Source organism: Conger conger, chromosome 2 (genome assembly GCF_963514075.1).
Source record: "Conger conger chromosome 2, fConCon1.1, whole genome shotgun sequence".
NCBI lineage: Eukaryota > Metazoa > Chordata > Actinopteri > Anguilliformes > Congridae > Conger > Conger conger.
The window spans coordinates 19,569,468-19,597,239 of NC_083761.1; the positions used below are offsets into that span (position 1 = coordinate 19,569,468).

General features: G+C 40.4%; 2 protein-coding genes across 4 annotated transcripts; both read left to right on the plus strand.

The window, feature by feature from the left end:
- Positions 1 to 4,205: 4,205 nt before the first annotated feature.
- Positions 4,206 to 12,633, plus strand: LOC133122801 (transmembrane protein 273-like). Of its 2 annotated transcripts, none has more exons than XM_061232968.1 (6): positions 4,206 to 4,345; positions 6,213 to 6,266; positions 7,489 to 7,602; positions 8,091 to 8,121; positions 8,631 to 8,663; positions 8,903 to 12,633. In XM_061232968.1, exons 1-6 carry the CDS (start codon positions 4,297 to 4,299, stop codon positions 8,907 to 8,909), a joined length of 288 nt encoding a protein of 95 aa, XP_061088952.1. In that variant the 5' UTR covers positions 4,206 to 4,296; the 3' UTR covers positions 8,910 to 12,633. The 2 variants fall into 2 exon arrangements, with proteins under 2 accessions (XP_061088952.1, XP_061088953.1); XM_061232969.1 differs by having other exon boundaries at positions 7,492 to 7,602.
- A 508-nt stretch (positions 12,634 to 13,141) lies between these two features.
- Positions 13,142 to 27,073, plus strand: vstm4b (V-set and transmembrane domain containing 4b). Of its 2 annotated transcripts, none has more exons than XM_061232965.1 (8): positions 13,142 to 13,265; positions 15,374 to 15,769; positions 19,449 to 19,502; positions 22,612 to 22,719; positions 23,976 to 24,009; positions 24,713 to 24,837; positions 24,942 to 25,006; positions 25,777 to 27,073. In XM_061232965.1, exons 1-8 carry the CDS (start codon positions 13,214 to 13,216, stop codon positions 25,900 to 25,902), a joined length of 960 nt encoding a protein of 319 aa, XP_061088949.1. In that variant the 5' UTR covers positions 13,142 to 13,213; the 3' UTR covers positions 25,903 to 27,073. The 2 variants fall into 2 exon arrangements, with proteins under 2 accessions (XP_061088949.1, XP_061088950.1); XM_061232966.1 differs by having other exon boundaries at positions 24,716 to 24,837.
- Positions 27,074 to 27,772: the final 699 nt, after the last annotated feature.

Below are 27,772 nucleotides of genomic sequence, written 5' to 3' on the forward strand. Positions count from 1 at the left end.
TTTTTACTTAGTGGCTTTTTATCCCACGCTTAATTTCAGACGAGCAGCTAAGGATACATCAGTTACCTCGCACTGCAATTTTAAAATTGCATGTACATGAATATATGCACTGTGTGTTAAATGGAGTGTTCATATCAGGCACCTCTTTAAATAAAAATGTTGCTATGGACTTCAGAAATATCTGTTGCATTCAAGGAAAACTTAAACTTGCATTGTGCCTCTTGGAGAATCTCGATTTCATCTCTGGGGGAATTCCCCTTCCCTACCAGCCAGCCAGCACTGGGGAAATTCTAAAAGTAGAACAGAATTCGAGAGCTTTTTTATTTCACTACCTGCAGAGAAGAAAGTCATAAGCAAAGCGAGTAGGGGAGGAGATCAAAAGATCTTCCTAGTAACTCAAGCATACAATTTCCAAATGGCCAAGTAATCTTCCCATAGCCTTATTCTGCAGGGAGACGGGCAAGCAGGCAGGCAATACTATAATAGGAGATGGTGTGCAGAAGCCACTTCACCCCCGGGAGTCTTGACTGATGTGGAACCCAGCCCATCGGCGTGATGGACACCCACACATGGGGACCCCGGCAGCAGCGAAGGGGGCGATCATCACCCGCGGCTCGCGGGCCATTTCACCGTCCGTCACTGCGCCCCTCATCTAGGCGAACCCCCCCTCCTGCTGGGTTGGCTGTTCCATGCTCCTGCCAGTCCTTCCTGCTGCTCAATCCTACTAAGCCATGTCTGAGAGACTCAAGCCTGGTCCATTTACTGTTCTATTCTTTGTCTGCGGGCCTGCGACATGCGGAGAAAGAATGGCACGCTGCCAATGCCCCTGGCAGTAGTGGGAACAGTGACGCATAGGGAGAAGTTGGTCTGGTTTTTTTCACGTTTTCTACTAAGTAAAGAAGGAACACTTTTATTCCTAGGCATTCCTGTCTTTCTCTTAGGGACACTGATGGAAAACCTTTATACAGTAGTATACACATATAGCACTCAACAACTACCCCAACTGACCCCACTTTTAATTGTTTGGAGTTTATGTTTTATTCAGCACTTTAATAGTCTCTATGTAGTTTTGACAAGTGAACCATATTGATTTAGTTGATTAACATGAATATCAGTGATTTCTGTCAGTAAGTGAAAGTCATTGGAAAGACTTAAGATAGATACTGCATATGCAATACATCAGGATGCAAAAATGCATTCATCTGTGCAATACTTTTTTAACTAAATGGTCCTCGATGATTAGGTTCCAATTCAAACGGACTGAGATTTGCACACAAACATCCTTACCATTTAAATATATAGTTGAAAGGATTCCTGGACAGTGTTACCGCTGATCTAAAGAGCATATGAAGAGGGACAGCGATATCATGGCAGTGCTATGAGTGGTGGTATCCTAGAGAGACAGACGCAAGTGTCTCCACTCACACCAACTCACAGTAATGCCAAGAAAATACATGAAGCGGCCAGTGCCTAATTTAGCCTTCTGTATTGTATTCTTCACATCGCATGATTTGCTGGCAAAAGTAATAATCACATTAGTATTGCATTACCTACCTAATAAGGTAGGTGTTTGACTGGGGCCAAGATGAAGTAGTCAAATGTACAGTAGCTAGGGATTCTTTCTAAAACAGGATTCTTATTGTTGAAAAGCAAGCATATGCTTGACATACAATTTAGAACAGTTTTGACTGAATTAGAATGGCTGCTGGAACTCCAGAGAAGCTCAACCTGGTGAAGACAGGACTCCTGTTGCTTCTCACAAATTGTTTCCGGCGGATTGATAGCTCAATGTCGATGGCTCCACCACGTCTCCCTTTGACTCGTCTGGTGTGACCCTGGAGGACCAGCTGAGCTTCTCAGTGCACACTGTGGAATGTATCCAACCATGCAGGTTCTTCCTTCACAACACCAGCTGATCTGCACCTTCTTCGCCTGCACAGAAACTTGTACTTGCCCTGTGTCATTTGGCCTCTGCATGGCCCAGAATGCTGCTGCCTGCCTGGCCTTCAATCTGCCTAAATTCACACCAGCTACCAGCTAATACCACAACACCCTTTCCTGACTTCTGGTGGTCGCCCGCATTTAATTCAAAGAGCTCCCACTGGCATACCAAGCTGCATATGGTACTGCGGCTTGTTATTCTATGACAATGATTGCAGTGTACACTCCAACCATACTTCTCCATTCAGCATTGTTTCGCCAACTGTCTGTACCCTCTATTGATGCACCGGGCATGTCTGCCCTTGTCCCATGATGGTGAAAGCCCTTTTCAAAATCAGTTCCAGAATGCACCTCAGTGTTTCTATCCAATAAAAAATGAATTAACCCTTCAGTCCCTACATCTCACTGGTCAAGAGGCATGCACCTAGAAGACAAAGGTGGATATATGATTTTTAATTTTGCCTATCTCTAGCTCTTGTGGTTTTTCCATACAATGTTAAATATATCTTTGCTACTTGCTTTGGCTAAAAGCAATTGTTAAATGATTTAATTGTAAAGTATAGAGAAGAACATGTAAATTCACAGTAGGATAGCTGCTGAGAATCACTTTTGAATTAACACCTTCAGCTAGAGCTAAAAGCCCAGTAAAAAACAACCAATAAGAAACCATGCCTCCAAAACAAGTTTCGCTGCTTGGTAAGATTGTTAATCGTTTTCTAAAAAGCCGAAACACAAAATGACAGGGACAATTTTGGCTTCCAATTATTGTCACTTTGTCTAGCCTGTGATCACATATTCACAACATCTTCCCGGCGCCCCAGCAATGACATCAACAGTTTAATTCAATCATGTTCTGTCCAGTCTAGTCCAGTCAGTCCCCACTCCCAGAGCCTTAATTAACAGCGTGTAAAGACCAAAATCATGTGCTAATGTTTACCCTTGAGCTCTTATCTCTCCCGTCACTCTTAGTCAATCTATTTTTCTATTTTTGGCACTTAGTAGCATGATCAGTGAGCTGGGCCTAATATTGGGTGCGCTGCAATGCTGAAGTATCCCAGTCAGCCGGAACATTCCGCCACCACAGCATTGTCCCCAATTGTGCCTGTCTAAAGCTTTACACAGCAGTCAGCTGTGAAAAAGTAGAAAAACTTACCCTAGCCTCGGTGAAGGTCACTGTTTAGATGCTGATCTTCAAAACAAAACAAAGTGAAGCAGCCCAAGAACATTTGCCCTTGGAACATAAGTCTGAAGAATGTGTTTTGGATTTGTGTGCACCCCTTTAAAGTGTTAAAATTGTTGGCGTGGAACAAGCCCAGACTTCTGTCTAAGCCAAATACCATGTCTGTGCCTGTCTCACAATGCTGAAGCAGAATGCTGTCGACACATGCTAAACATAAAAAGTATTTATACTAACACTGTGAGTATTTCTTATTATTAAATTTCATAAAATCATAAGCTACAGTGCATTTCTGTGATACGGCAATGGCAGTTCATAATTGGTAGTAGCACATAAGACACCTCCCCAAGTCTAAGACAGGGGTTGTGGGCCTACAGTATACACTCAGTGAGCACTTTATTAAGTACCCATTAGACTTTTTGTTTTTCTTATTTGTCTTGTACTGCTGTAGGCTATCCACATAGAGCTGTTTCGGCGTTGTGTGTTCAGAGATGCCCTTCTGTACATCACTGTTGTAATGTGTGATTATTTGCATTACTGTCACCATCCTGTCAATTTTAACCAATATGGCCCTTCTCCACTGACCTCTCTCATTAACAAGGCGTTTTCTGCCCACAGAACTGCTGCTCACTGGATGTGTTTTGTTTTTCGCACCATTCTCTACACACTCTAGAGACCCAGGAGATCAGCAGTCTCTGAGATATTCAAACTCTTTTGACAGAAAAACATGCATGAGGGAAGAGTACCTGTCCTTTTACTAAAGGTTTCAAAGTTTATTAAATTTAGCATAGCTAAAAGTAAAGCACTTTTGATGTTTTATTTTTTATTTTTTTAATTGGGCTCAAAATCAGCTATTGAAAGATAATTTTATTTGTGTGTGTTTTGCTTCTTCACAAATGCAACAATGTCCTTATATAAATTAGACTAAATAACTATTATTTAAGTCTTGAAAATGTCAAGAGAGAATGTCATGGCTTATTAAGTGTTAAGAAAATACACCATTAACTGCTTAGCAATTTTGCATATCATTTATATGTCTTATTATCTTATATTCTCATCAAAGAAAACAGGAACTTTCTCTGTTTCCGTTCACAGCTTAAGATGTGTGGCTCTACAGCTCGTATTGTGGAGGACTGGACCCAGATTATGGGGGAGAAAGAGTATCTAAGGGAATTAAAATGGCTGTGAATACTGGATTGTATGCCCTCTTAAGGGTTATCCTCATTGGTAAGCATTTCACGTCTGCTCTCTTGGTGAAGGTGTGCTAAACAGCCTGTGTGAGTTTGAGTTTTGAGGTTCTATATTTGCGTCAGAGTTCAAGACCAAAAAATGGTCTGGTGAAATACACCGCTTAATTAGTTCAGCATTGGCTTAGGAATGGATGAACTAAGACATCAATAATGCATGGTTCAAGTATAAGTATAACATATTATTGTTAATGTCTGAATTACCATCTTCTGAATATTCACTTGGAAAAGACATAGCATGTTGTTTATATCTTTATTTAACCAGGTTAGTCAGTTTAGAACTTCTCTTTTGCAATGATGACTTGGGGAATCAAAGTACAATGCAATGGATGGCTTAGGAGGTAATTAAGTGGCCCATTGTAAAGAATTTGGCAGTGGCTGCTGGCACCCTGATGAAGTTCAGAGCATGTTACAGCTGATTAACCTGATGATATATCACCCCTCTTGCATGGCAGGTGCAGAATTTGACTGGCTATGCTTTCCTTGTCTCTCAGTAAAATAAATCAGTTGTTGTATTAGAAGACAGGACAAGAGTATTAAAAGAAGCAGGCAACATTTTACCAACATTTTTGTCATTTGGCAGACACTTTTAAGTTCATAGGTTCTTCCACACATTAAAAGCATCAAATCCATAACTAGTAAGACACTCATGTTATCTTATACGTGCAAAGATAGCATTGTTTTTCACCATTTTATGAGTGTTATCACGATAGTCCATCTGCTTTTGCCTGTGCCTCAAAGACAACTGCACTTCCTGTCCTTATCTGAAATGTACACCAGCACAACCAGCTTATACTACAGCTGTACTGTAGCATAGTAAGACATATCATACCACTGAATACCCAGATATAATCGTTCATTACATTTTTACATTATTGGCATTTGGCAGACACTCTTATCCAGAGCGACATACAGTTGATTAGACTAAGCAGGAGACAATCCTCCCCTGGAGGATAATATAATATTTTCCTTTGTTGGCCAGCTATGACCAGCACAAAACAGAGAAGCTGGCTATGTTGGGTAAATTGTGTGAGAGAGTTGTGCAAAGTGTAGCACAAGGCAAATTTAGCAGTAAAAAACATTTCCACGGAAAGTGCGCATGGGCAGTTACAACAGAGTAAAGTTGTAAGGTGGACCAAGAATTATTCATGAGAAGTGGCAAAATTACGAATAAAAATAAATTACGATTAAGAATAACCCAATTTAAGCCTAAATTTAAAACCTTGAATTTAACCAAGATAAAAAAATAATGAAAAACGGGCTTAGCCATCTGCCTAGCTTCTCTATTTTGATCAGAACTTAACTAACATATGTAACCACAGCAACACAGAAACGTCCCCTTTTTAAATGTACTTAGCCTACAGTTTTAATGCTCACTAATTAAGGAACGTGCAGACCAGACAATTCCACACTTGGGTTCATATTGATTTCACTGGATACAAGAAGTATACAGTGGTGGATTTTTTTATCTCTCAGATTCTAAAATAGTGAAATAGTTCATTCAGTTTATGTTTTCAATTTTTGATTGATATACAATTGTGGTTAAGGTAAATGACTGGGACACGCAAGGTTGGTGGTTCTAATCCCGGTGTATCCCGGTTAAGATCCGCCCAGCCGTTGGGCCCCTGAGCAAGGCACTCAACCCTGCATTGCTCCAGGGGAGGATTGTCTCCTGCTTAGTCTAATCAACTGTACGTTGCTCTGGATAAGAGCGTCTGCCAAATGCCAATAATGTAATGTAATGTAATGTAACATACATAGCCCCAAATATTTTTCACAGCAGGGACTAGACACTGTAAATCCTAAAGATGATTGTTTTAAGTCGTACTTCTGTCAATATTTTGCAGATTGTTTGATGAACAAGGTCCATGGAAATGACCCCAACATTGCATATGAAAAAGGTGAATTGAAGTAAAATATCTTCAATCTTCCTGCCAGTGAACAGAATGGAGTCAATGTTCATAATATAACATTTAATTAAATTGTACAATCTACAGGTACACAAAGTTTATGACAGTGTTTGTCATGAGCTTTTGAAAGAAACAGAATGTAGACCAACTAATACAAACTTAAGGCCCAACATTGAGAAAATTATTTCTGGCCTGTCATTATATTAGCAGTGACCTCATAGGATTTGTGTGACCCATTACAGCTGAGCCAGTTAGTTGGTGTCCAAAGGTGGTAGAGACTTGCTTGCAGCTGTGCATTGGCGGTAAGCCCAAAACAAGTGTCATCGCTAGTTTAAAGAAATGCAATGATCTTTTTCCCTCCAGCCTTGACTGTTAAAATAACAAATGACCATGCACCTATTTGGGTGGGTTGGTCTTTAAATCAGGTGTGGTCCAGGTAATCTGCTGCATATTGCTATTTTGATGTAGCTATTTTCATATTTTCAAAATATGAAAAAGGCTACGACACATCAAAATGGAAGGTGATAATATTGATCCGAATTAGACAATCACAGTAATGACACATTTTGCGAGAATTGCTATCCATTAAATGTGTGTCTGATGACACAACTATAGTGAATTATCATTCAATGGAAAACATGCACTGTAACCTAACGGAGAGGAGTTTTGGAGTAGGCTGCATAAATCAGGTGTAACATTAGCCGACAATGCGGCCCTCAGATGACCTGGATATTATTTGTGGCGTGCTGTATGTTACATAACATTCTAAAAAGTCATGGATGTGTCGGACATACTGTAATAAGGACACATTACGGGTCCTTAGAAGTCCATGCCAACTGCCTGACGATTAATGAACCTACATACCGGCTACTTCATCTAGTGTCGGGTAAGCAGGTGGGATGGTTTATTTGACCGAATAAAGTACAAAGCCTTGTCCAGTCAATATTACTTTTATTTTGGATATTTGAATCACCCTAATACATTGCAATGATTTTCAAATAGCCAGCGGTCCCGGGGATTCACTGTGCATGACGCTTGTTTTTATGTTTTTATTTGGATACAATTAAAAAAGCTTGATTCTTTCAAATGTCACCATTTAACACACATTTTTCACTTCATGTGCTTCTCCATAACCATTTTTTGCCTTATACGTGTTTAGATATTGTGCTACAGTTAGTATTTCCAATTATAATATATATATATTTTTTGTTAGCAGATTTCACGTATGCTCTCCTCGGTGTAGGGATCGGGGTGCTTCTTTCTGGGTGTTTTCTGGCTACAAAGCTCTGCATGTTTAGAAAACACATGTGTGATAACAACCTCTCAGGTAAGTTATGTTAAACAAAGCTCATTAATATAAATATATGTTTATGACTGTACTTATGATACATATATTTATCTTGTGTGAGATATCATTTTTGGCCTAATTCTACAATGTAAATGTTAGCATCCTGAAAACAATCGGCATCTAGTGTAATCTGTGTGTGTGTATGTCTGTCTGTCTGTCTGTCTGTGTCAGATGTGGCCATGTTGTTGATGTGGTTCTATGATTCCAGTCTTATTGATCCAGTCCATTAACTGCATATTTCTACTGCATGGATTCCCCCAAATAGAATCAGTGAAATATGTATAAAAAACAATACAAAATACAGTACATAGCATTTTTTTTGCATGAAAATCAATACATTACTGCAATTTGGGAATGAATGAACCACACTGTATTGCTCGTTGAGAACTGAAATACCGCTTGTTGTATGACAGTGTTTTTATATTTGCCCAAAAAAAACCCCTTGAGAATGATGTCTCTTTGTTTAGAGAGTGACTCAGGAAAAAGATTTTCAATAAGGTAAGTCCAATGTCACACCATAATTGTGTTTCTGCTGAAAACAGTTAAACAATATATAATAGTGCCAACAGATTACAGTACAGTATTAATATGTGTGCTAGTCTGTGCCCGCCAGAATTGACAGAGGTGATTGGGCATTCCATATTAGGGAAGAGAAGAAAACAATGTAGAAAAATGTAAAATAAAATAGAATCCTCTTAGATTCTCTATTGAAATAAAGTCAATAGAGGTATTAAATATTATATTCCAAAAAACTCTAAATTGGAATTAGCGGGGTTTCCATGGGTATGTTGTGTCCATACTGTATGAACATCCCTGGGAACACAAATAATAAATAATAATAAATAATATAATAACCATATAATAATATATAATAATTATGTATTGTATCTTTAAAGTGGACTCGCTCTCATCATGCCTGACAGGCTAGCTGCACCCCTGTGCCAACCATATACCTGCATTTTCATTCTGGCGAAGGTGTCACATTGTTTTATTGTTATGAATTTCAGAACCATCACACTGGAACTGACGGCTAATCCCAGGTAAATCCGGAGATATGAATTCAAAGGTAACATTTTCTCAAGGTTTTGATGTGTTGTGTGTTCAGAGTGCTGTTGTAATGTGTGGTTATTTGCATTACTGTCACCTTCCTGTCAGCTACAACCAGTCTGGCCATTCTCCTCTGATGTCTCTCATTAACAACACATTTTTGCCTGCAGAACTGCTGCTCATTTGATTTTTTTTTTTTTTTTTTTTTTTCTCCATTTTTCCCAAACTCTAGAGTGTGAGAAAATCCCAGGAGTTGAGCAGTTTCTGAGATACTCAAACCACCCTGTCTGGCACCAACAATCATTCCACGGTCAAAGTCAAATTTGACATTTGGTCTGAAAAACAGCTGAACCTCTTGACCACGTCTGCATGCTTTTATGCATTTAGTTGCTGCCGCATGATTGGCTGATTAAATATTTGCATTAACAAGCTGGTTTACAGGTCTACCTAATAAAATGCTTGGTGAGTGTATATCAGTGTATACAAAGTATGAGAATCTGTGAGAAATGTGAACAATATGGTCTACCTCCTGTTGTGTGTGTCTCTCTCTCTCTCTCTCTTTCTCACACACACTCACATACACAAACAGACACACACACATACACTCACATATCATTGTATTATTTTATGGTGAATATATTCACTGTGGGCCTTTTAATCTACAATTAAGTCAAAGTTTTCGTGAAGCAAGATTGGTGGTATGTAAGGGCTCCGGGCATCCAATATAATAATTAGAAACAGGCAGAGTGAAAATAATTAGTCTAAAGAGACAATAAAAACAAAAGCAGAGTTAGTAATTTAGTTTGGCAGGGTTGCTTGTTGTTTGGCCTGAGCATCTATTACTAGCTCTTGTGGGAACAACTATGTACAATAGATATGAAATCATGTTTACATTCGATCTACCCTGATCCACAACCATAGGCTAAACATACTGCGCTGTTTGCTTGGCCCACATTCTGCTGGGATGCATTTGGAATTGACCCTAAGAGCTGGGAAGCATGTATGGCCAATGAATGCCTCAGTGTCAATGTCTCTGGGGTCAGAGGTCAAAGGTGAGAGATCAGGCTGAACAGTTGACAGGATGTCAGCAGGGTGGCGACGGGTGGGGTGCTCCCAGGCTGAGGCTGAGGCTGGGGTTGGGGGGGTTTAGAAAACAGAAAACACTGAGGTCTGCTTGTTCTCCTTTGTCCCATCTTACTGCTTACTTACTGCTGTACGATGTTTTATTTTTCCCATCTCAAGTTATGTCGGTGTATGACCATTCAGAGTATACAATTACATCTTCAAACAATAACATATACATCGTTCTGATTATTTTAGCTCAGACAAAATATATTTATATTTCAAATGCTCCTTGACATCGGTACTTCTTCCAAATGTTTCTTTTCCCTTTTTAGTGTGTCCACAAAGCGAGGGTGTCATTCTGCGCATAGTGTTCGTTCATTACAAGTCCCCGGGAAGGCAAAGATTTTGCGTTCTAATTTTGGCATTAATTGCATAACAGGGGAGAGGTGAATGCTACACTAAGTATAGAATCGACTCTTGATGCTGGAACTCAAAGAGGTTGATGTCATTCTTCTTCATAAAGCTTACATGAGCGGCGTGAAGGTCACTGCTGAAAACTTTCCGACTTGTCTAAGAGGTCATACACACTTTTTAGGAGCACATACACACCCCCAGTAGGTATTATTACCATGTAATCAGGCCATTAAGCATACTGCAAGAAAGGCCATTGCCTTGTTAGGCCTCAAAGCTATTTTCTACATATTCATGAAACTCACATCACATTTTGATTGCTTTTTTTATGTTTAAAAAGTTTACTTGATTATAATTCAAAAAATAATTGGTCAATAGTACTGCCTTCATTGTAGTTGCGAGACAAATGCAAGACGACAATTCAGCCAAATGCAGTTCTGTTTGGTTGTCGTACAGTTCAATTTGATATCTCAAATTGCGATTGATTTGTTTCAGTTCAGAGGCAGGTTCCAATTCTCGGTTAGTGAGACTTCCTTGTACTTCCCCTTACAGACAGCAATGCAGACATGAATTATTTACAGGGGTTGGTAAGGTATCAGGATCTCTGCGTTCCTTCAAAACCAAACACATTAATTGAGCCAGTGGGAAGCTCTACATTCTATCTAATTGTATATCAAGAAATAGGCCTATAATTACAGTCATAATTATCGGATTAGATATATCAAATGTGTATTATTCTTATTCTAACTTGGTGCACTGTGTATCCCCAAGCATGTATAATTCTTATTAATGTATATGTCTCATTAAAAAAGAAAGAATTTAGTACCTAATTTTACTACCTAAAATATACTATCTGAGTTGTTATTATATGGTCAGGTTTGATTCATATGGACATCCTTAACGCCAAGAATATATGCAAATACGAGCTAAGAATATGCAGATGGGATAGCCTTCTCCTGGCCCATCTTGTTACTTTTCATGTTCATTTTTTTTTTCAACCACAAGATGGCGGTGTATACCTGTCTGCTTTCCAACTGTCCACTTCAGCCAGGTCTGTTCATAGAAACAGATAGTGCTTTGTTACCAAGTCAGCCCGTAACTGCCCACAGTTTAACAGACCCAGTTGCTTTAAACAGAGGTTAAACATTGTGAAAACTTTGGGATACACCCCCGTGTCCGAGTTCACTGCATATCTGAAAGAACAGACTTTCCACTGCGGGCAGATGTTTTAATGCAGACACATATTCTTCCTTCTGCACCTTATAATCTTCCTCCAAAAAAATGCAAGATAGGCATAAAATGTGACTTCATACAACATACTGCACTCCACCCGCTTTAAGAACGCCAATGCACACTGTAACCACTGTATTTATGTTAGAATCAAAACAAATTCCCACAAAGTTTGTTTGGATCTACCCATTTCTCAACCGAATGCATAACACTTACTATTCTGTCATTCAGCAACCTTGATCTGGTCGTGCATATATAATATACTGTAGTATGTTGTATAAGTAGGTCAGATGTGGTGTGTTCTTTTTTCTCTGTGTTATGTTTGAGTGAAAAAGCTGGTGGCTTTGATTTTATGCCTGCTTTGTCTGTAAAGAACATGTGGTTTGCATTTCTTGTTCATTCAAATTTCAACCCAAATCACAACAAAGTGTTTTGTATCAGAGAGAAGAAGAAACCCTGTGTGGTAGCTTGAATTTGTTTCGGTTTGTTTAAAATACTTCCATGGGAATATCTATATTCAGCTCATTCAGAGATTAATAATACTGGAGTAATGAAAATGTGGAATTGACAACATTTGAAAAGACGTTTGTCACTGAATTCTGGATACCATGTTGCATTGTTGCCTTGTAGTGTATTGATTCATTTTATATTAATGAATATATTAATATATGTTTAGTTATTTCAACCTGTGTACCTATCATGTATTCTTGTTCATTGACAACTATCTACTGTAAACATTTACTCAGAGAAGCAAAAGTTGTAAGGGACAATTATAATATTATACATTTGCTCAGAAAATGTGTTTTTGCTCATCGTGTCAAATCCTCAAGCCAGTATGCTATGGTGTTACATGACTGGCTATTTACAGTCTACTGTATGTCCACATTGCAGTTAGTCAAGTAGTATAAACACAAGTAGTTTCCAGCCGCAGAAAAGGGGTATGCTTAGCCAGAGGATTACAGCGAGCCCTATGCCTGTAGTGGATGAAATGCCTGACTTTACACCTCAGTACAAAAGGGTGTGCCTTTAACACAGTACCTGAGAGACAGAAAGGGCAGTTGCTACATACCAGGGATCAGTCAAAGAGAGACCGACTAGAAACAACAATAATGACTGTCTTGAGAGGGATGTTTAAAAACTGTTCAATTTTCCTAACACGGGGGAGCCATTTGCTTCCTATGTCAATGATAACATAAGCATATAACAAACTATAGCCTGGATTCAATGGAAATAAAGTGTTACTTCTTTCTTCAGAAATGTTTTTTGTTTTTTTTGAACAGCCAATATGTGTTACCAAGGATAAGGACATCAAATGTGTATCATTATTATTATTATTATTATTATTATTATTATTATTATTATTATTATCGTCATTGTTGTCAGCAGCATTGGCAGTAGTATTAGCCATAGTCATTGCGGTAATAATACATAACAAAAGAAAAAAATAAAATAAAAAGAATAATAATAATAATAATAATAATAATAATAATAATAATCATAATAATAATAATAATAATAATAATAATAGTACTAATTCAATAATTCACTCAGTTCATTATCTGTCTTCCGACTGAAAGTGAAGACCTGGCGGAGATGTTTCACATCGGTCCAGCTGGAGGATTGCATCGGCGCCAAACACACTCCAGCACAGGAAATGACATTTCCCACATCGAGCAGGAGAGAGGAGAGCTCGGGGAGGGAGAGGGTGTTTCTAACTGGGAGCAGAACGGGCCCTGTTTCATATTACACACAGAAAAGGGGGAAAAGGAGAGAGGTTCTGGGACTCCTTCCTCTGGAGCTGTTTAACGGAGGTTTATGGAGCCTGTGTGTGGGGAAAATGAAAATCTCTTCAGCGGTCATAGTTCTCCTGACTAGAGCTTTCCTTGGAGGTAAGCACATTTTTCTACAAGTGTTTTGATGATAAATGTTTTCCTATAAACACGCTCTTTGTGAGGTAGGACTATCTGCCCGACACTGCCAGGCTGATGTGGTCATGCCTGAAAAGAAAAGACAAAAGGATCACTAGAACAGCTGAGAAACTTTGAAACGTTTATAAATCTGTAAATGTAGAGGGCATTGGCAAAAAACTCATGATCAGTATAATGGAAAACCAAAAAATACGGGTTATGATGTATAATCTGCAAGCAACAAAGACATTTAAAGGGAAAGAGCATATCCTATTTACAGCACAGAACCAAAAAAAAAAGTATATTGCTTACCCCCACATGAACACATGCACACTGTCTCTCTCTCTCTCTTTCACTCACACACACACACACACACACACACACGCACACACCATGATCCTGATGTGACTTGAAACAATGACAGAGGCATTGTGTTTGATAGCACTCTCATTTGCTAGATCTTTTCACTTTATTGGAACTTAATCTGAAATCTAAAATGACATTACAATCAGGTATAGACGCATTTCAATATGGATGTTGAACTAGGTTAACCTGTTAATTAAAATGAGAACCCTTCAAAGACTTTCAGTTAAAAAGTAACCTATTGGTATTTCTGTGAATCTGTATGCATTTGTTGCGAAATATGCTTATTGTTTGTGGTTATGGGTGCATTTACATGCAAACACACACACAAAAGGATAATAAAGTGGAAGAAATATTTTCAACACATGTTTGCAATTTTCCATTGTTTTTCCCAGTTTCAGAATGTAGGCAAATTACTTCCACCTGCATTGTGTGTGTTTGCCTTGAGTGTAATACTCATATGCTTACTATTTCGTTCATCCAATAAAATGACAGCACACCCGTAACAAAGATGCTTGAATGGACTGCATTGACCGGCGATTAAATTCACTGCATGTACTTGTATAGAACTGGAAGAATTATAATGGTTAATGTAGGCTCAGCGGTCCCCATCTTTTAGTTGGTTGTCATGAATTACTAAATTACTAAAATCTTGTTGTGATGATATCACGTTTCCTCATTTTTTGTTTACAAGGATTGAAATGTCTTCATTGTTAGCACTTGTCGTAATAATCTACAATCGATAAGCTCCTCTGTTGAACTGGTTCTATTGGGGTTGATTATCATTCTGTACTCCATACTGTACATATACAGACATTGCTAAATCCATCCCATTACAGCAGGAAATCCATAAATTCTTGATATAATTACTGTAGATAAATTCACCATTTCATGACTTTGCATAGGGGCTATTATGGCTTCCACTGTTTTGTTCAGGGGTATCAAACTCCAGTCCTGGAGGGCTGCAGTGTCTGCTGGATTTTGGTGTGTTTCAGCACGAGAGATACATTTCAAAGTCTTTCATTGGCAGAAGAGTCCACACACCTTGTTCTCAAGGCCTTAATTGGCTGCTAATTGAAAGGAAACCACAAATACCAGCAGACACTGAGGCCTTCCAGGACTGGAGTTTGACACACTTAGTTTAGTTGGTTGTACAGGGAGGATACACCATGAACTTACATGGATTGATGAATCCATCCCCTCAGCTTAGTTGCACACAGAGACAGTAGACTCCAGTCTTTTGTAAGTTGGGCAAAGCCTAATATATTTCATGCATTAGATCAGTGGTCCTCACTCCTGGTCCTGGAGAGCTGCAGGGTGTGTATTAGCTTTTGTTGTTACTGAGCACTTAATTGATCAATTAAAGTAGTTAATTACACAGTTAACTGACCTCCAACTGGTTTCTTGGACCTGAATTGGTTGCTGATATTAAGGCAAGAACAAAAACCAGCACACCCTGTGGCTCTCCAGGGCAAGGACTGAGGACCACTGATCTAATGCATGAAATGTCTTTGGCTTTGCCCAACTGACGAAAGACCGGAGTCTACAAAACTCTTTGTGCAATCAAGCCAAGGGGATGGATTTATCAATCCATGAAAGGTCATGGTGTATCAATGGGATGGAGCACACCACATGGCTCTCCAAGGCAAGGAGTGAGGACCACTGCATTAGATGTTTCCTCTGAGATTTCAAAATCATCACAGGAGGAGTTTGATCTTCCTTTCCAGAGTTGTGCCAGGCCCTGAATGTCACCGTCAGTCCCGGCCCGGTCGCCATGTCCCTGGAACGGGAGAACATCACGCTCTCCTGCCAGGTCTCCCAGAAGAGGAAAGCCAACAGCCTGCTGGTGGTGCGCTGGCTTTTCTCAGCAGGGGGCGGCGTCGAGCAGCTCATTGTCAAGCTCAACATGAAGAGGGCCAAGTTCTATGGCAACTACACCAAACACTTTGGGCGGCCCAAGCTGAAGCTCTTCGAGGCCAAGCAGGGCAGGACTTACAACCTGCTGGTTCTGAACATTTCCGAGGAGGACCGGGGCCTGTACATCTGCAGGGTGCTGGAGATCCGAAAGAGCCAGAACCGATGGAGGGCCGCCTCCAATGGTACAGCCACCACAGAGTTAAGAGGTAACTCTTCAGTTCTGATGCTTGGTGAAGGAACCTCGAGGAGATCCGATGGCTAATCTAGAGCACAGACCGTATTCATCTCGCCATTGCATTTCATCACAATGTTGAGGTCGAGGGCGACAACCGTCATCGCATTTACAAGTGTCCATCTGTGCCTGTTCAATAATAGTAGTAGTACTATGATCACTAACAGCTTAATATCAAGGCTTTAATAAATAGAAGGGGATTCCTGCTTAGCAGCCATTGTCCCCATATGTAAGCAGAGGGGAAAACCCTGCTGTTGATGATAAACTCAGGGAGGGTGATAGCTGTTTGGGAGGTCTGGGCCAGGCCAGCAAGACAGCTGTTTTTTCTTTAGTCTCCTTCCCTAGTACTTGAAGCAGGCAATGCGACCCACAGCTGTGCACAGAGTGGTCCCTTTGGAGCCGTTTCTCTCTCGCGCACAAACGCACACTAATCATTTTGACTGACAGAGCAGATTCAGTTTGGAGCTCGCTGGGGGATCAGCCATGACAACTTCTACTCTTAGCCAAGCTGTCTACGTCCATGCCGTCAATGACAGAGCAATAGATTTTGAAGCGTTCTTCACTGCAAAAAAAGTACTACTTTTAAAGGATGATATAACTGCTTTGTGAAATCTGTGCTGTATATACAAGTCTTAACTGTTATTAAATTGGCTCATAGAAATCATAAATGTATTAGTATTGCATTATATGCTCTCAGTCAAGCTCAGGCTGTGCCAAGTATTGCGTGCTATACATATGATTACAGACTGCAACCTTTAGTCTACTTTTCATGAATGCAGATCTATCATGACCACAAAGGCAAATTAATATTGTAAATAGTCTTGACATGTAATTATTCAGTTTCCATGAGATGCAGCTGTGGGTTTTACCCCATGCTGCAGTATGTCTAGTGAGTATTATTTATAGTTAGTCCTAATGGGCTGTCGATCAAAGCCAAAATCAGATCCAGGCTATCTCCAAGGTATCACTATTTATCCTTTGGCCAATTTACAGTAATTGTCTCTGGTGGAATTTCTAGACAGATGGAAGTTGTTATGCGTCTCTGCTAGTGCAAATTGATATGAACCAGTCACAGGTAGGGATTCAGTCAACATCTGCATGCTCTTAACTTCAAATCACCTTTAAAATACATTTTAAATGATGGTCTTTTATAGCAGAGTTTAGCAGGTTTAGGAAACACCACAATAACGTTACCAAACTATGAAGGAAAAAATAGGGCAGAATTTAACATTGACGTTTAATGAGCGATTGGAATGATTGCATCTTAGCCGTAGTGTTTTGGTATGGAGAGAAAATACTTCCTATGGGGTTGGTGAAGTCTCACTCACTTATCAGTTACTTTAGTTGTTTATTAAATATGGTATTACTTGAATGACTTTCCCCCCTGACTTCAAGAGAACCAGGATGTTACGGGGTTTAGTACCATTGAGAATGAGACTTGTTTATGGGCCATGCGTGCACAATCCATAATCGAATCACGCTGATCCACCAGTGTAAAACACAGTGGATTAATTGTGGTTTGTCTTATTGGGCTCACAACTGTTGTAAAGCTCTCATGGCACCAGGGTCTGATCTGGAGTTTGGTTAAGTATGGAAATGCTGAGGAAGTCATTTGCCAGATTTAACTGGACTCTTGTATGAGCATGATTCTAGTGAGAAACCACAGCAACTGTGTGGAGCAGAGACAGAGAGAAAAGAGAGAAAGAAAGAAAGAAAGAAAGAAAGAAAGAAGGAAAGAAAGAAAGAAAGAGATGGAAAGAAAGAAAGCATTGCTTTTTTCATACGTGGCTGGGTCATTCTACGGCCTGCAGAATGATATGATGTTGAAAATGGGTCAATACACAAATTACACACACACACAAAGAAGGCCATCTGTGACCAGCAGATACTTGTTCCTGGTCCTCAGAGTGAAAACAGTACAGTGTGCTACAGAGATTGAAAAGACATACCAAATATATATTTTCATCATACATTACATTATATTGATTTCTGCAATCAACAGATTCCAGATGTTCAGCCTGAGAGAATATAAGTGCATCCACATCAGTTAAATGTTAAACCATGATATAGACTGGGCTCACAACACTAATGTGCAACACTAATGTAGGTTGGCTATGCCACAATTATAAACATACAATAACTTTAGTGATAGCATCAATTTGATTATAGTTCACCAAACAAAAGGAAAGTGATAGAAACTATCACAAATTACATCAAATAACAGAACTGTCGCACATCAGCAATATTGACTGGTACTGAATTCATGCCATGGCAGCCCAATCTGCAACCATGACAACGGAAACCCTTCAAGTCACATTAACATTCAGTAATTTCACAAGACTGAGGGCATGACAGAACCACGCAATCCTCCACCAGCAGGGAAGGTTGAAGGTTAATTTGAAGGCCTGTATTTTGACATGGCCTGAGCTGATGTATGGTATTCAGAATGGAAGCAGCCTAATCCTTTAAGCGAGGGGTGCACAACAAGGGCAGATCCGTTTCAGGATTTTGTTCCAACTTCTGGTCTTATTTAACTGACTCAATCATATCTTATCTGACGTGTATGTGTATCGGCTACAGCTGCAGACTGCAAGTGCATCCTAATGATTTTACTGTGCTGAAGTACAGGCTTGAACCAAGGTAATTTATAGAGCTATCAGCAAATTACAAACAAGGCAATTGGTTGTAACAAAAACCAATACGCAGACCAGCCCTCGAGGACTGGAGTTGAGCACCCCTGCTTTAAGTCAAATGTTTCAGTAGCCTCCAGGCTAGAACTCACATTCTACTTTTTATTATTATTTACAGTAGTAGTGGTCTTTGTAGTATTATATTTCATCCAGTACAATCCTTCTGCTGCATACACACTAAAAATGAATGTTTCTAGAAAAGAAAGAAGACGAAAGAATGGTTCAGGGTGTGCAGAAGAAAGATTGAAAGGAATAGCATTTAAATTATACTGCAGGAAAATTAGTGAAAACAAAGAGCTACATATACTATAATAACACACATACTTGTGTTACTTATAATTATTTTGTTGCTTGAAAAGTCAGAAACACAGAGGTATCTGTTGTAAAAAGAGAGAGAAAGAAAGAAAAAGAAAGAAAGAAGAAAAAGCTGAAGCACTACAGCTGAGTGAGTGATTTTTATTTTTGGAGCATGTAAATATGGGACCTCATTTTGGCTCCACAAAGAAGCAGAGTTTATGTTGATCCTTCAATTGGCATGTTGATGTGAGTGTTCATATATAGCCTCCTAAACCACCAAAACTACAAAGATGCTTGCATTGTTTACTTTTCTCAATGAAAAGTCGGAGGGGAGGTGTCGCAGACCCCCAGACTTCAGCCGAGGGCACTCTGGGGCACGTGTGTCTAAGTCGTGTGCTTCTCAGGAAACGGTAGGCCTTTTGCTGTCCTCACCCCTTAGCGGTTTGGGTATTTTAGAATGGCTCTGTGGGTGTTAGCTACCACGAGCCAGTGATACAGGAAGAAGGTTTTGGGTGTTTTCTTATTTCTAAAAGGATAACCTCAATCTTGTCTTCCCGCAATCTTCCACCTACGTTACAATGCTTTTTTTAACTCCTTGACAAGCGTATAATCATGTTGTTTTTAATGGCAGCGGTGACAAAGGGCTTTCCTCTCCTCTGTTTTCAGTGCATGTCCTACCAGACATGAAGAGCAAAGAGGGGATATGGCAACTGTTTTCAGGTAACGTTTGCATCTCTCTTCCTCTGTCCACGGACTGTTTCTGACCAGAGAATAGCTGGAAGTATCTTTAAATGAACTGTTAATGAATTAAACAATCACACAGAATTGATATGTATAGATGATGAAACTATCAGTTTCATCACTTATACATTCATCATCAGTTTTTTAATCATAATTCAGGTGGGGTGGCCTGTAGCGTAGTGGTTAGGGTAAATGACTGGGACACGCAAGGTCAGTGGTTCTAATCCTGGTGCAGCCACAATTAGATCCGCACAGCCGTTGGGCCCTTGAGCAAGGCCCTCAACCCTGCATTGCTCCAGGGGAGGATTGTCTCCTGCCTAGTGTAATCAACTGTATGTCGCTCTGCCAAATGCCAATGATGTAATGTAATGTTAACTCAATGTTGTTAAAGACAACTTTCTTTCTCACAGAAGCAACAAAAATATATCATCTACTTGTGTTGTCACATACACTGTAATGGGTCTCCATACCACATAAGGACCAGGCCATGTGTTGTTCAAATAAAAGTACATTACCACCAGTGCTGATTCATACATTCAGGTGGCATCTCCACTCCAGCCACATTATTGAATCCCCACAATGAGGAACACATGCCAACGGGTTGCATCTATTATGCAGACACCTTCATGCACAGTGACTAACCTAATTCATATTACACAGTTTATGCACAGAGCTTAACATTTCAACACAAGCTACAGCAGTTCAGGATAAGTGGTATATTCCACGATCCTGCATGCTTTGCCTCAGAAGCTAATAATTTGTTATCTAGCTGACATTTTCCTTCAGAAGATAATAATTTGTTATTTTGAGAATTACACTTGATTTGACAAAGTAGGGGACAATCCCCCCTGGAGCAATGCGGGGTTAAGGGCCTTGCTGAACAACTGTGCAGATCTTATCATGGCTACACTGGGGCTTGAACCACCAACCTTCCTCAGCCACTAAGCTACAGGCTGCCCAAGCTCAAGCCACAAGCTCTGTTGTTTCACCACCATGGTGTCCTCATTACATTACATTACATTACATTATTGGCATTTGGCAGACGCTCTTATCCAGAGCGACGTACAACAAAGTGCATACCCATAACCGGGGATAAGTTCGCTGAAAGACCCTAGAGGGAAGTACAATTTCAACTGCTACCTGTACAACAAAGATAAGGACGAGGGCCAATTATTATTATTTATTTTATTTATTTATTTTTTTGAACAAAGAAACAAACAGAGCAAAAGTGACCAAAGTTCACTATCCAAACACTGCTTACCTAGCTAACTAAAAATACTGATACACAAAGCAAGTCACAGAGACAACAATTAAGGTTCACAGGGAGGTAGGGAGGGATGGGGAGAGGTGCTGCTTGAAGAGGTGTGTCTTCAGCTTGCGCTTGAAGGTGGGGAGAGATTCTTCAGTTCTGACCTCAACGGGGAGTTCGTTCCACCACTGTGGAGCCAGAACAGACAGTAGTTGTGAGCGTGAGGTGGAGGTTCGGAGAGGGGGAGGTGCCAAGTGGCCTGTGGAGGCTGAACGAAGAGGTCTGGCAGGGGTGTAGGGTCTGATGATTGTTTGTAGATAAGCTGGGGAAGACCCCTTAACTGCTTGGAAGGCTAGCACCAATGTTTTGAATTTGATGCGAGCAATGACAGGCAGCCAGTGGAGGGAAGTAAGCAGGGGGGTGACGTGTGAGTATTTGGGAAGGTTGAAGACCAGACGAGCTGCTGCATTCTGGATAAGTTGGAGGAGTCTGATGGCGGACGCTGGGAGGCCAGCCAAGAGGGAATTGCAGTAGTCCAGGCGGGATAGAACCATCGCTTGGACCAGGAGCTGGGTCGAGTAGGGGGTGAGAAAGGGGCGGATTCTCCGTATGTTGTATAGGAAGAACCTGCAAGACCGGGTCACTGCCGCAATGTTATCGGAAAGGGACAGTCTGCTGTCCATCACCACACCGAGGTTTCTTGCACTGGGTGATGGCGTGAGTGTGGTATCCCCGAGGGAAATGGAGAGATCCAGATGAGGAGAGGTATTAGCAGGGATGAGTATCATTTCAGTCTTGCCTGGGTTGAGCTTTAGATGGTGGTTGTCCATCCAGCTCTGGATGTCCCTCAGACAAGCAGAGATACGGGCTGAAACCTGCGTATCAGATGGCGGGAACGAGGCGAAGAGTTGGGTATCGTCCGCGTAGCAGTGGTAGGATAGCCCATGTGCAGTGAGTCCTCAGTTCCCCAGTGAGTCCTCGTTTGGCCTCTTCTCTCAATGCCCCAGTTGGAATGTCCTCTTTCCTGTCTTGACATTGTCTGTGCACACAGTAAGCCAGCGTCCGTTTCTCCTCCTGTCTGCGGAAAGCTTTCATTAATGGTCAGTGATGGGAAATAATAAAGGCCACCACAATCTGTCCCAGACTAAAAGCAGCCGGAGTGGCCGCCATGCGTTCGGATTTCTTTAGCACATGCAGTAACCTGGCTCAGCTTTCAAAGAGTCTGCCTCTCGAGCGAGGCTCGCTCCATATCCATACCACGTCATTCCGATGACTACAGATGAACCGACCGACATATCACAGTCCTCCCTTCTGTAAAATCTAAGTATGACCAGCTTCACATACCCGCTACCCTCTGTTTCAAAATGTAGCTTCAACTGGCCAAACCATGTAGAGAATGGAGTTGATTGAACTGGTCAACCAGCTACCAGCTGTTTCAAAAGATAGCTTCAGCTGGTAAAAACCATGTTGAATATGGAGTTGATTGAACTGGTCAACCAGTTACCAGCTGTTTCAAAAGATAGCTTCAGCTGGTAAAAACCATGTTGAATATGGAGTTGATTTAACTAGTCAACCAGCTACCAGCTGTTTCAAAATATAGCTTCAGCTTGTAAAACCATGTTGAGTATGGAATTTATTGAACTGGTCAACCAGCTACCAGGTGTTTCAAAACATAGCTTTAGCTGGTCAAATCATGTTGAGTATGGAGTCGATTGAACTGGTCAAACCTAATTTGAGCTGTTTTTTATTTTCAGCAGGGCTGCTCTGTCCTGACACAAAGGCTGTTGTAAGGAAAGAGCAGGACTATGCTGACTGATAGCATGTGTTTTCTCCCTCCAGATGTGTACCTGTGTGCTGTGCTGATCTGCTCAGTCGGCCTTCTGTGCATGTGCATGTTCACTGTGGTCATCACCTGCCAGTACCTTCACCGGAAACAGAGGGCAAAAGGTGAGCTACTGAGCTGGAAATGCTGTGATCACTTTACATTGCTGACACTTTAATCAAAAGTGGTTTACAGCATAGGAGGTCATTAGTGCGTTCACTAATCCGCAATAATGCTGGATTTTGTCAGCAACATTCCCCTGTGAATCCCAGACACTGAATCAAATCCATTGGTCAAACCAGGTAAAAAGTATGATGAACAAATGTTGCTTTATACACTCAGTGAGCACTTTATTAGGTATTTATTACCTATTTGTTTGTACTTATTGGTCTTCTGCTGCTTTAGCATATCCACTTCAGAGGTTTGACACGTTGGGTGTTCAGAGACCCTTCTGCACACCACTGATGTAATTTGTGGTTATTTGTGTCACCTTCCTGTCAGCTTTGACCAGTCTTCTCCATTAACCCCTCTCATTAGCAAGTTGTGTTTGCCCGCAGAACTGCTGCTCACTGGATGTTTTTAGTTTTTCACACCATTCTTGGCAAACTCAAGAGACTGTTGTATGTGAAAATCACAGTTCTGAGATATTCAAACCTCCCTGTCTGGCACCAGCAATCATTCCACAGTCAAAGTGACTTCACATTTCTTCCCCATTATGACATTTGGTCTGAACCTCTTTACCATGCATTTATGCATTTAGTTGCTGCCACATGATTGGCTGATTAAATATTTGCATTAGCAAGCTGGTGTAGAGGTCAACCTAATAAAGTGCTCCGTGAGTGTATTACATTATTGTATTTCCTATATTACTAGTACAATATTCAAACTTTTGAATTGTTCTGATGCAGTTTTCATTGGCTATTTCAAAAATTCACTGCAAATATACGGTAATTAAAGGTACATATAACGTAAGTGTATAATTTCAATGTAAGCACACTTATGCAATTAGATGAAAGGATGAAAGAACCGCTGATTTGGGAGTAGATAAGAAAGAAACAACAGGGCAATGGTTAAGAGGAAGACAGTATTTGTTTAGATAGTTTGTATAATTCATCAAACCACTTAGTTTCTACATTTAAGTATTCCCTGCAAATAGTTTTGTTTAAAAGTGCCACCTAGACTTAGTTTCATAGTAATTAGTGAATCAATGTAGAACCATTTCTGTAAAACAAGGCATTACCAAGATTTTTGAAACATCTGAATTACATTAAAATAACTAGAACCAAGACAGTACAATGAACATTGGAACAGACAAATACAGAAAACACATCATTAGCCGTGGAAATGACGTTTAGTTTTTTGTTTTTCCTTTTTCTTTCAGCCAGTTACTTTTTGGTCAAGAGTCCTCAAAGCAGGTACGTGTCCTTCTGGACGTATTTTCCAAACTGCACGGTACATTCATCTTTTTTCTTACAGCTGATGAAAAAAAGTAAATGGTTTCCTTCCTTCCTTTTGTTTGTGCTTGCTGCAACTGTAATTAAAAAAAAATTTTTTTTTGAACTAATGTATTTTAGGGAGCCTATTGTCAACTGGCCGGGGACTACAGCTGGAAATTAGTCATGTAGGCTAAAGCTGCTCCATTTACTGTTTACAGTTAATTAATGGGGACTGTCCACGACATTATAAACAAATAAATTCAAAATACAAATTCAAATTCAAATTCAGTTGGATTTGTTGTTATTCTGGATTGGAGAGGTATGACAGCAATGTGTCATCTGATAGGCTGATGGGTCCCAAGGTAGTCTTCAACAGCTGGCCCCCTCTGGGTCTACATACTGTAGAGTACAGATGTGTGCCTGATAAAACTGGCCACAGCTATAGTCAACAGGCATGGCAGCAGTGTTAAAGCATGCATGTGGCAAACACTGCTACTTCTCTTGTAACTCCTAGGATTGTAGACTATGCCTCTTTCAATTTTAAAAAACAAAAACCAGGCCTAAACCCCAAAATAGCAAATGAGGTATGTAAATATTTCAAACACAGATGTTTGCAAATGTCTCTTTTTGTTTCCTTTTCGGGGCACTGGCCCTCCATGCCCACCTGCCCCTCACCGTCCAGCAGTTCAGGGGAGACGGTCACCAGTGTGGTCAGCTCGTCTCCAGTGATCCCCAAGAAGAAGAAGAAATACAGGAGGAAAACATCCCAAGAACACGCAGACACACCGCCAGCAATACCTGCCAAAGGTAGACCAGCTTCCACAAGGGTTGTGGAAGAGTTGAAAATGTTCCATTAGATGGTATATTTCTGAAACTAATGTTGAAGCAATTCTGTTTGTTTTTTTTCTCAGCCCCCATTGCAGAGAGACTGAGGAAGCCTAAGCTTTTAAAGGCACAGCCCAGAAAAGTTGTTTTGGTGAGTTGTAAGGTTACAATTCTGGTTGTCTTGGCAAGTAACCCTTGAGAAGTAATCTAAGGAATAGCCTACACAATATAATATGTACTAAACTCAAGTAAATAATATGTTGCATCACACTGCACACCATCATTCTATGTATTTACTTAATGGTAACAGCATCTTCAAATGTCAAGATAACATTTCATTACAGTTTTAACCTATCCCATCATACATTGGATGAATGTATTATCAGTCTTATATTTATGCCTATTCAGCATTCAAGGAGAAACAAAACAGGAACAAAGCTGTAAATGATTCAGTGGAACGGCAAACCAGTCTCGCTCTGGAAGACCTGAAAAAGCCTGGTGATGTTATGAGTTTGCATATGACCCTCTCTCCCCCCTCTCCCTCTGTCTCTCTCTCTCCCTCTCCCCATCACTCTCCCCCCTCTCTCTCTCCCCTCTCTCTCTCTCTGTCCCTCTCTCTAACCCCCCTCTCGCCCTCTCTCCCTCTCTCCCCCTCTCTTCCTCTGTCTCTCTCTCCCTCTCCCATCACTCTCCCCCCTCTCTCTCTCTCCCCTCTCCCTCTCTCTCTGTCCCTCTCTCTAACCCCCCTCTCGCCCTCTCTCCCTCTCTCTCTCTGTCCCTCTCTCTCTCTCTCTCTCTCCCTCTCTCCCTCTCTCTCTCTCACCCTCTCTCCCTCTCTCTCTCTCTGTCCCTCTCTTCCTCTCTCTCTCCCTCTGTCCCTCTCTCTCTCTCTCTCTCTCTCTCTCTCTCTCTCTCTCTCAGCCAAAGATAGCAGAGGAGAGTTTGATGTATGCGGAGCTGGAGCTGGTGAAGCCCCTCCCTGAGACGAAGGCAGCCTGCACGGGGACCGTGTACGCCCAGATTCTCTTTGAGGAGAAGCAGCTGTAAAAACAAATCTGGATCACAACTGCATTAAAACCAACGAACGGAGGCCAAGGCTTCACAAATCCTGGAACGGCTGGAGTTTATGCTGGGTTTACATTTCTCATTTTAAGAGACATTTATATATGATTTCATAACAAAGCCAATATGGGACAAGTTGATTGTGAGTTAAACACAAAGAACAAATCTTGTGGAGGTCCATGCACAAGATCGCAATAGGATTTTTCCGAATTCGATGTGCTCTACAGTACATCTGGATTTAAATGCTGTTGGATTTAAATATAAATGTTCTAGCTCTTCTCCAGTTATTAGAAACATTCTCCTGACAAAAAGCACCCAATAATAATTGTGCTGGAGTCACAAGAAACTGTTGTAGAACTGGTCATCAGGTCAGATAGAACATGTCAGGAGACCTTTGAGCTTGAATATAAAGCTTATTTTGTAACAGGAGGACCCTGTATACCAGGTACGCAGAAATACAGTTGGTCTTAGTGATGGGAGAGTGGAAATGTTCCTCTCCTGTCTCTTCCTTCACACTAAAGTGCCTATTTATAAGATAACGTACATTGTATTATTTTGTTTGTATTTTAAAACTTTTTTGTGTTTCCCAATTTAAAAGAACTTTGTGAGGTTTAATCTATTTTTTTCTGAATGCTTTTTATCTGCAAAAGGGCACGATCTGATTTGTAATTATAAGATAGGAGACTATCGCCAGAGACCACAGTAAATTACTGTTTTTTGTTTATGTAGCAACACATAAAAGTTTGTTCTTGATTTGCACATATTCTTTTTAATCTTAGCCATGAATACAACCTAATGGGCAATTTCATAAGAAAGTACTTGTTCATCTTCTCACTAGCCTAGAAATTTCCTATTGCATTACCACTTACTCCGCATCCACCCCACATTGTATATTCTCAGTCCATATAGGTGTGTAAACAACATTTTATCATGCGCTAACACTCAAACTGTCTGCACGTCAAACCTAAATTGTTTTTAAAATGTATTGTTCTTTACTTTATAGATTGTATTTAATTTCCCAATGTGCATTATCTTGTATGTTTGACAGTTTTTTCTTTGTTCTTTTACAATTTTGAATTTTGTCCTTGATGCCTTACATTTGTATATTAATGTGTGAACTGGAATTGAATACAATTTTCCACAAAAGCTCATAGAAGTGGGGTTTGGTTTTACTCTGGGGTCTCCATTCAACCTTCCTGCACTGGGTGTGAGATGTATGGAGTCTAGTGGTCTGTAGCTCAGCTGGAGTGCTTCCAGATGAATAGCACAAGGTTGAACTAAGGCCAAGCCAAGAGATCCATGCATCTTCCTCTCAGAAACACACAGGGCTTTAATTTTCCACAAATCACTTAAATCCTACACAAATCATGTTCCTAACCCTCTTATGAAGCACACAAAAGCAGTACTGCTACTGCCATTACAGTATGTGAATAAGAAATAAGGTTTGTAAGGGTTAGTTTAGAATATTGTAAACACAGTCATAAGAATGTACTGTATGCAATGCATTTTCCCCAAGTCTGATCAATGCATTTACACTAAATAGTAAATAATTTTATAAACTAGTTTTAGTTTCCTTTCTGGCCAGAACAGTGGAGCACACCCATGTCATAATGCTTAGTCAGTTTTCTTTCACAGTCCAAGACTTTCATAGACCCTTTGGATTTAGCAGTGGAAAAACAACACACTCGAAGCGCCCAGCGCTTTTTTAACTCCTCCTCTGCAATGACCTACTATAAACCCACAGGCACCAGAGTTTAGCTTTTCTTCATATCTGAACACTTGTTTATCTGAATAAATGGATCCCTCGTGAGAGGGAGTGATCATAGCACATTTAGCTATTGAGGCACTATCGACT

Coding starts and splice junctions, on each gene's coding strand:
- vstm4b (XM_061232965.1), top strand. CDS start 13,214: ATGAAAATCTCTTCAGCGGTCATAGTTCTCCTGACTAGAGCTTTCCTT. Junction 15,770..19,448: donor AGCCACCACAGAGTTAAGAG/GTAACTCTTCAG, acceptor CTCTGTTTTCAG/TGCATGTCCTACCAGACATG. Junction 19,503..22,611: donor GATATGGCAACTGTTTTCAG/GTAACGTTTGCA, acceptor TTCTCCCTCCAG/ATGTGTACCTGTGTGCTGTG.
- LOC133122801 (XM_061232968.1), top strand. CDS start 4,297: ATGGCTGTGAATACTGGATTGTATGCCCTCTTAAGGGTTATCCTCATT. Junction 7,603..8,090: donor GTGTGATAACAACCTCTCAG/GTAAGTTATGTT, acceptor CTCTTTGTTTAG/AGAGTGACTCAGGAAAAAGA. Junction 8,122..8,630: donor GGAAAAAGATTTTCAATAAG/GTAAGTCCAATG, acceptor TATGAATTTCAG/AACCATCACACTGGAACTGA.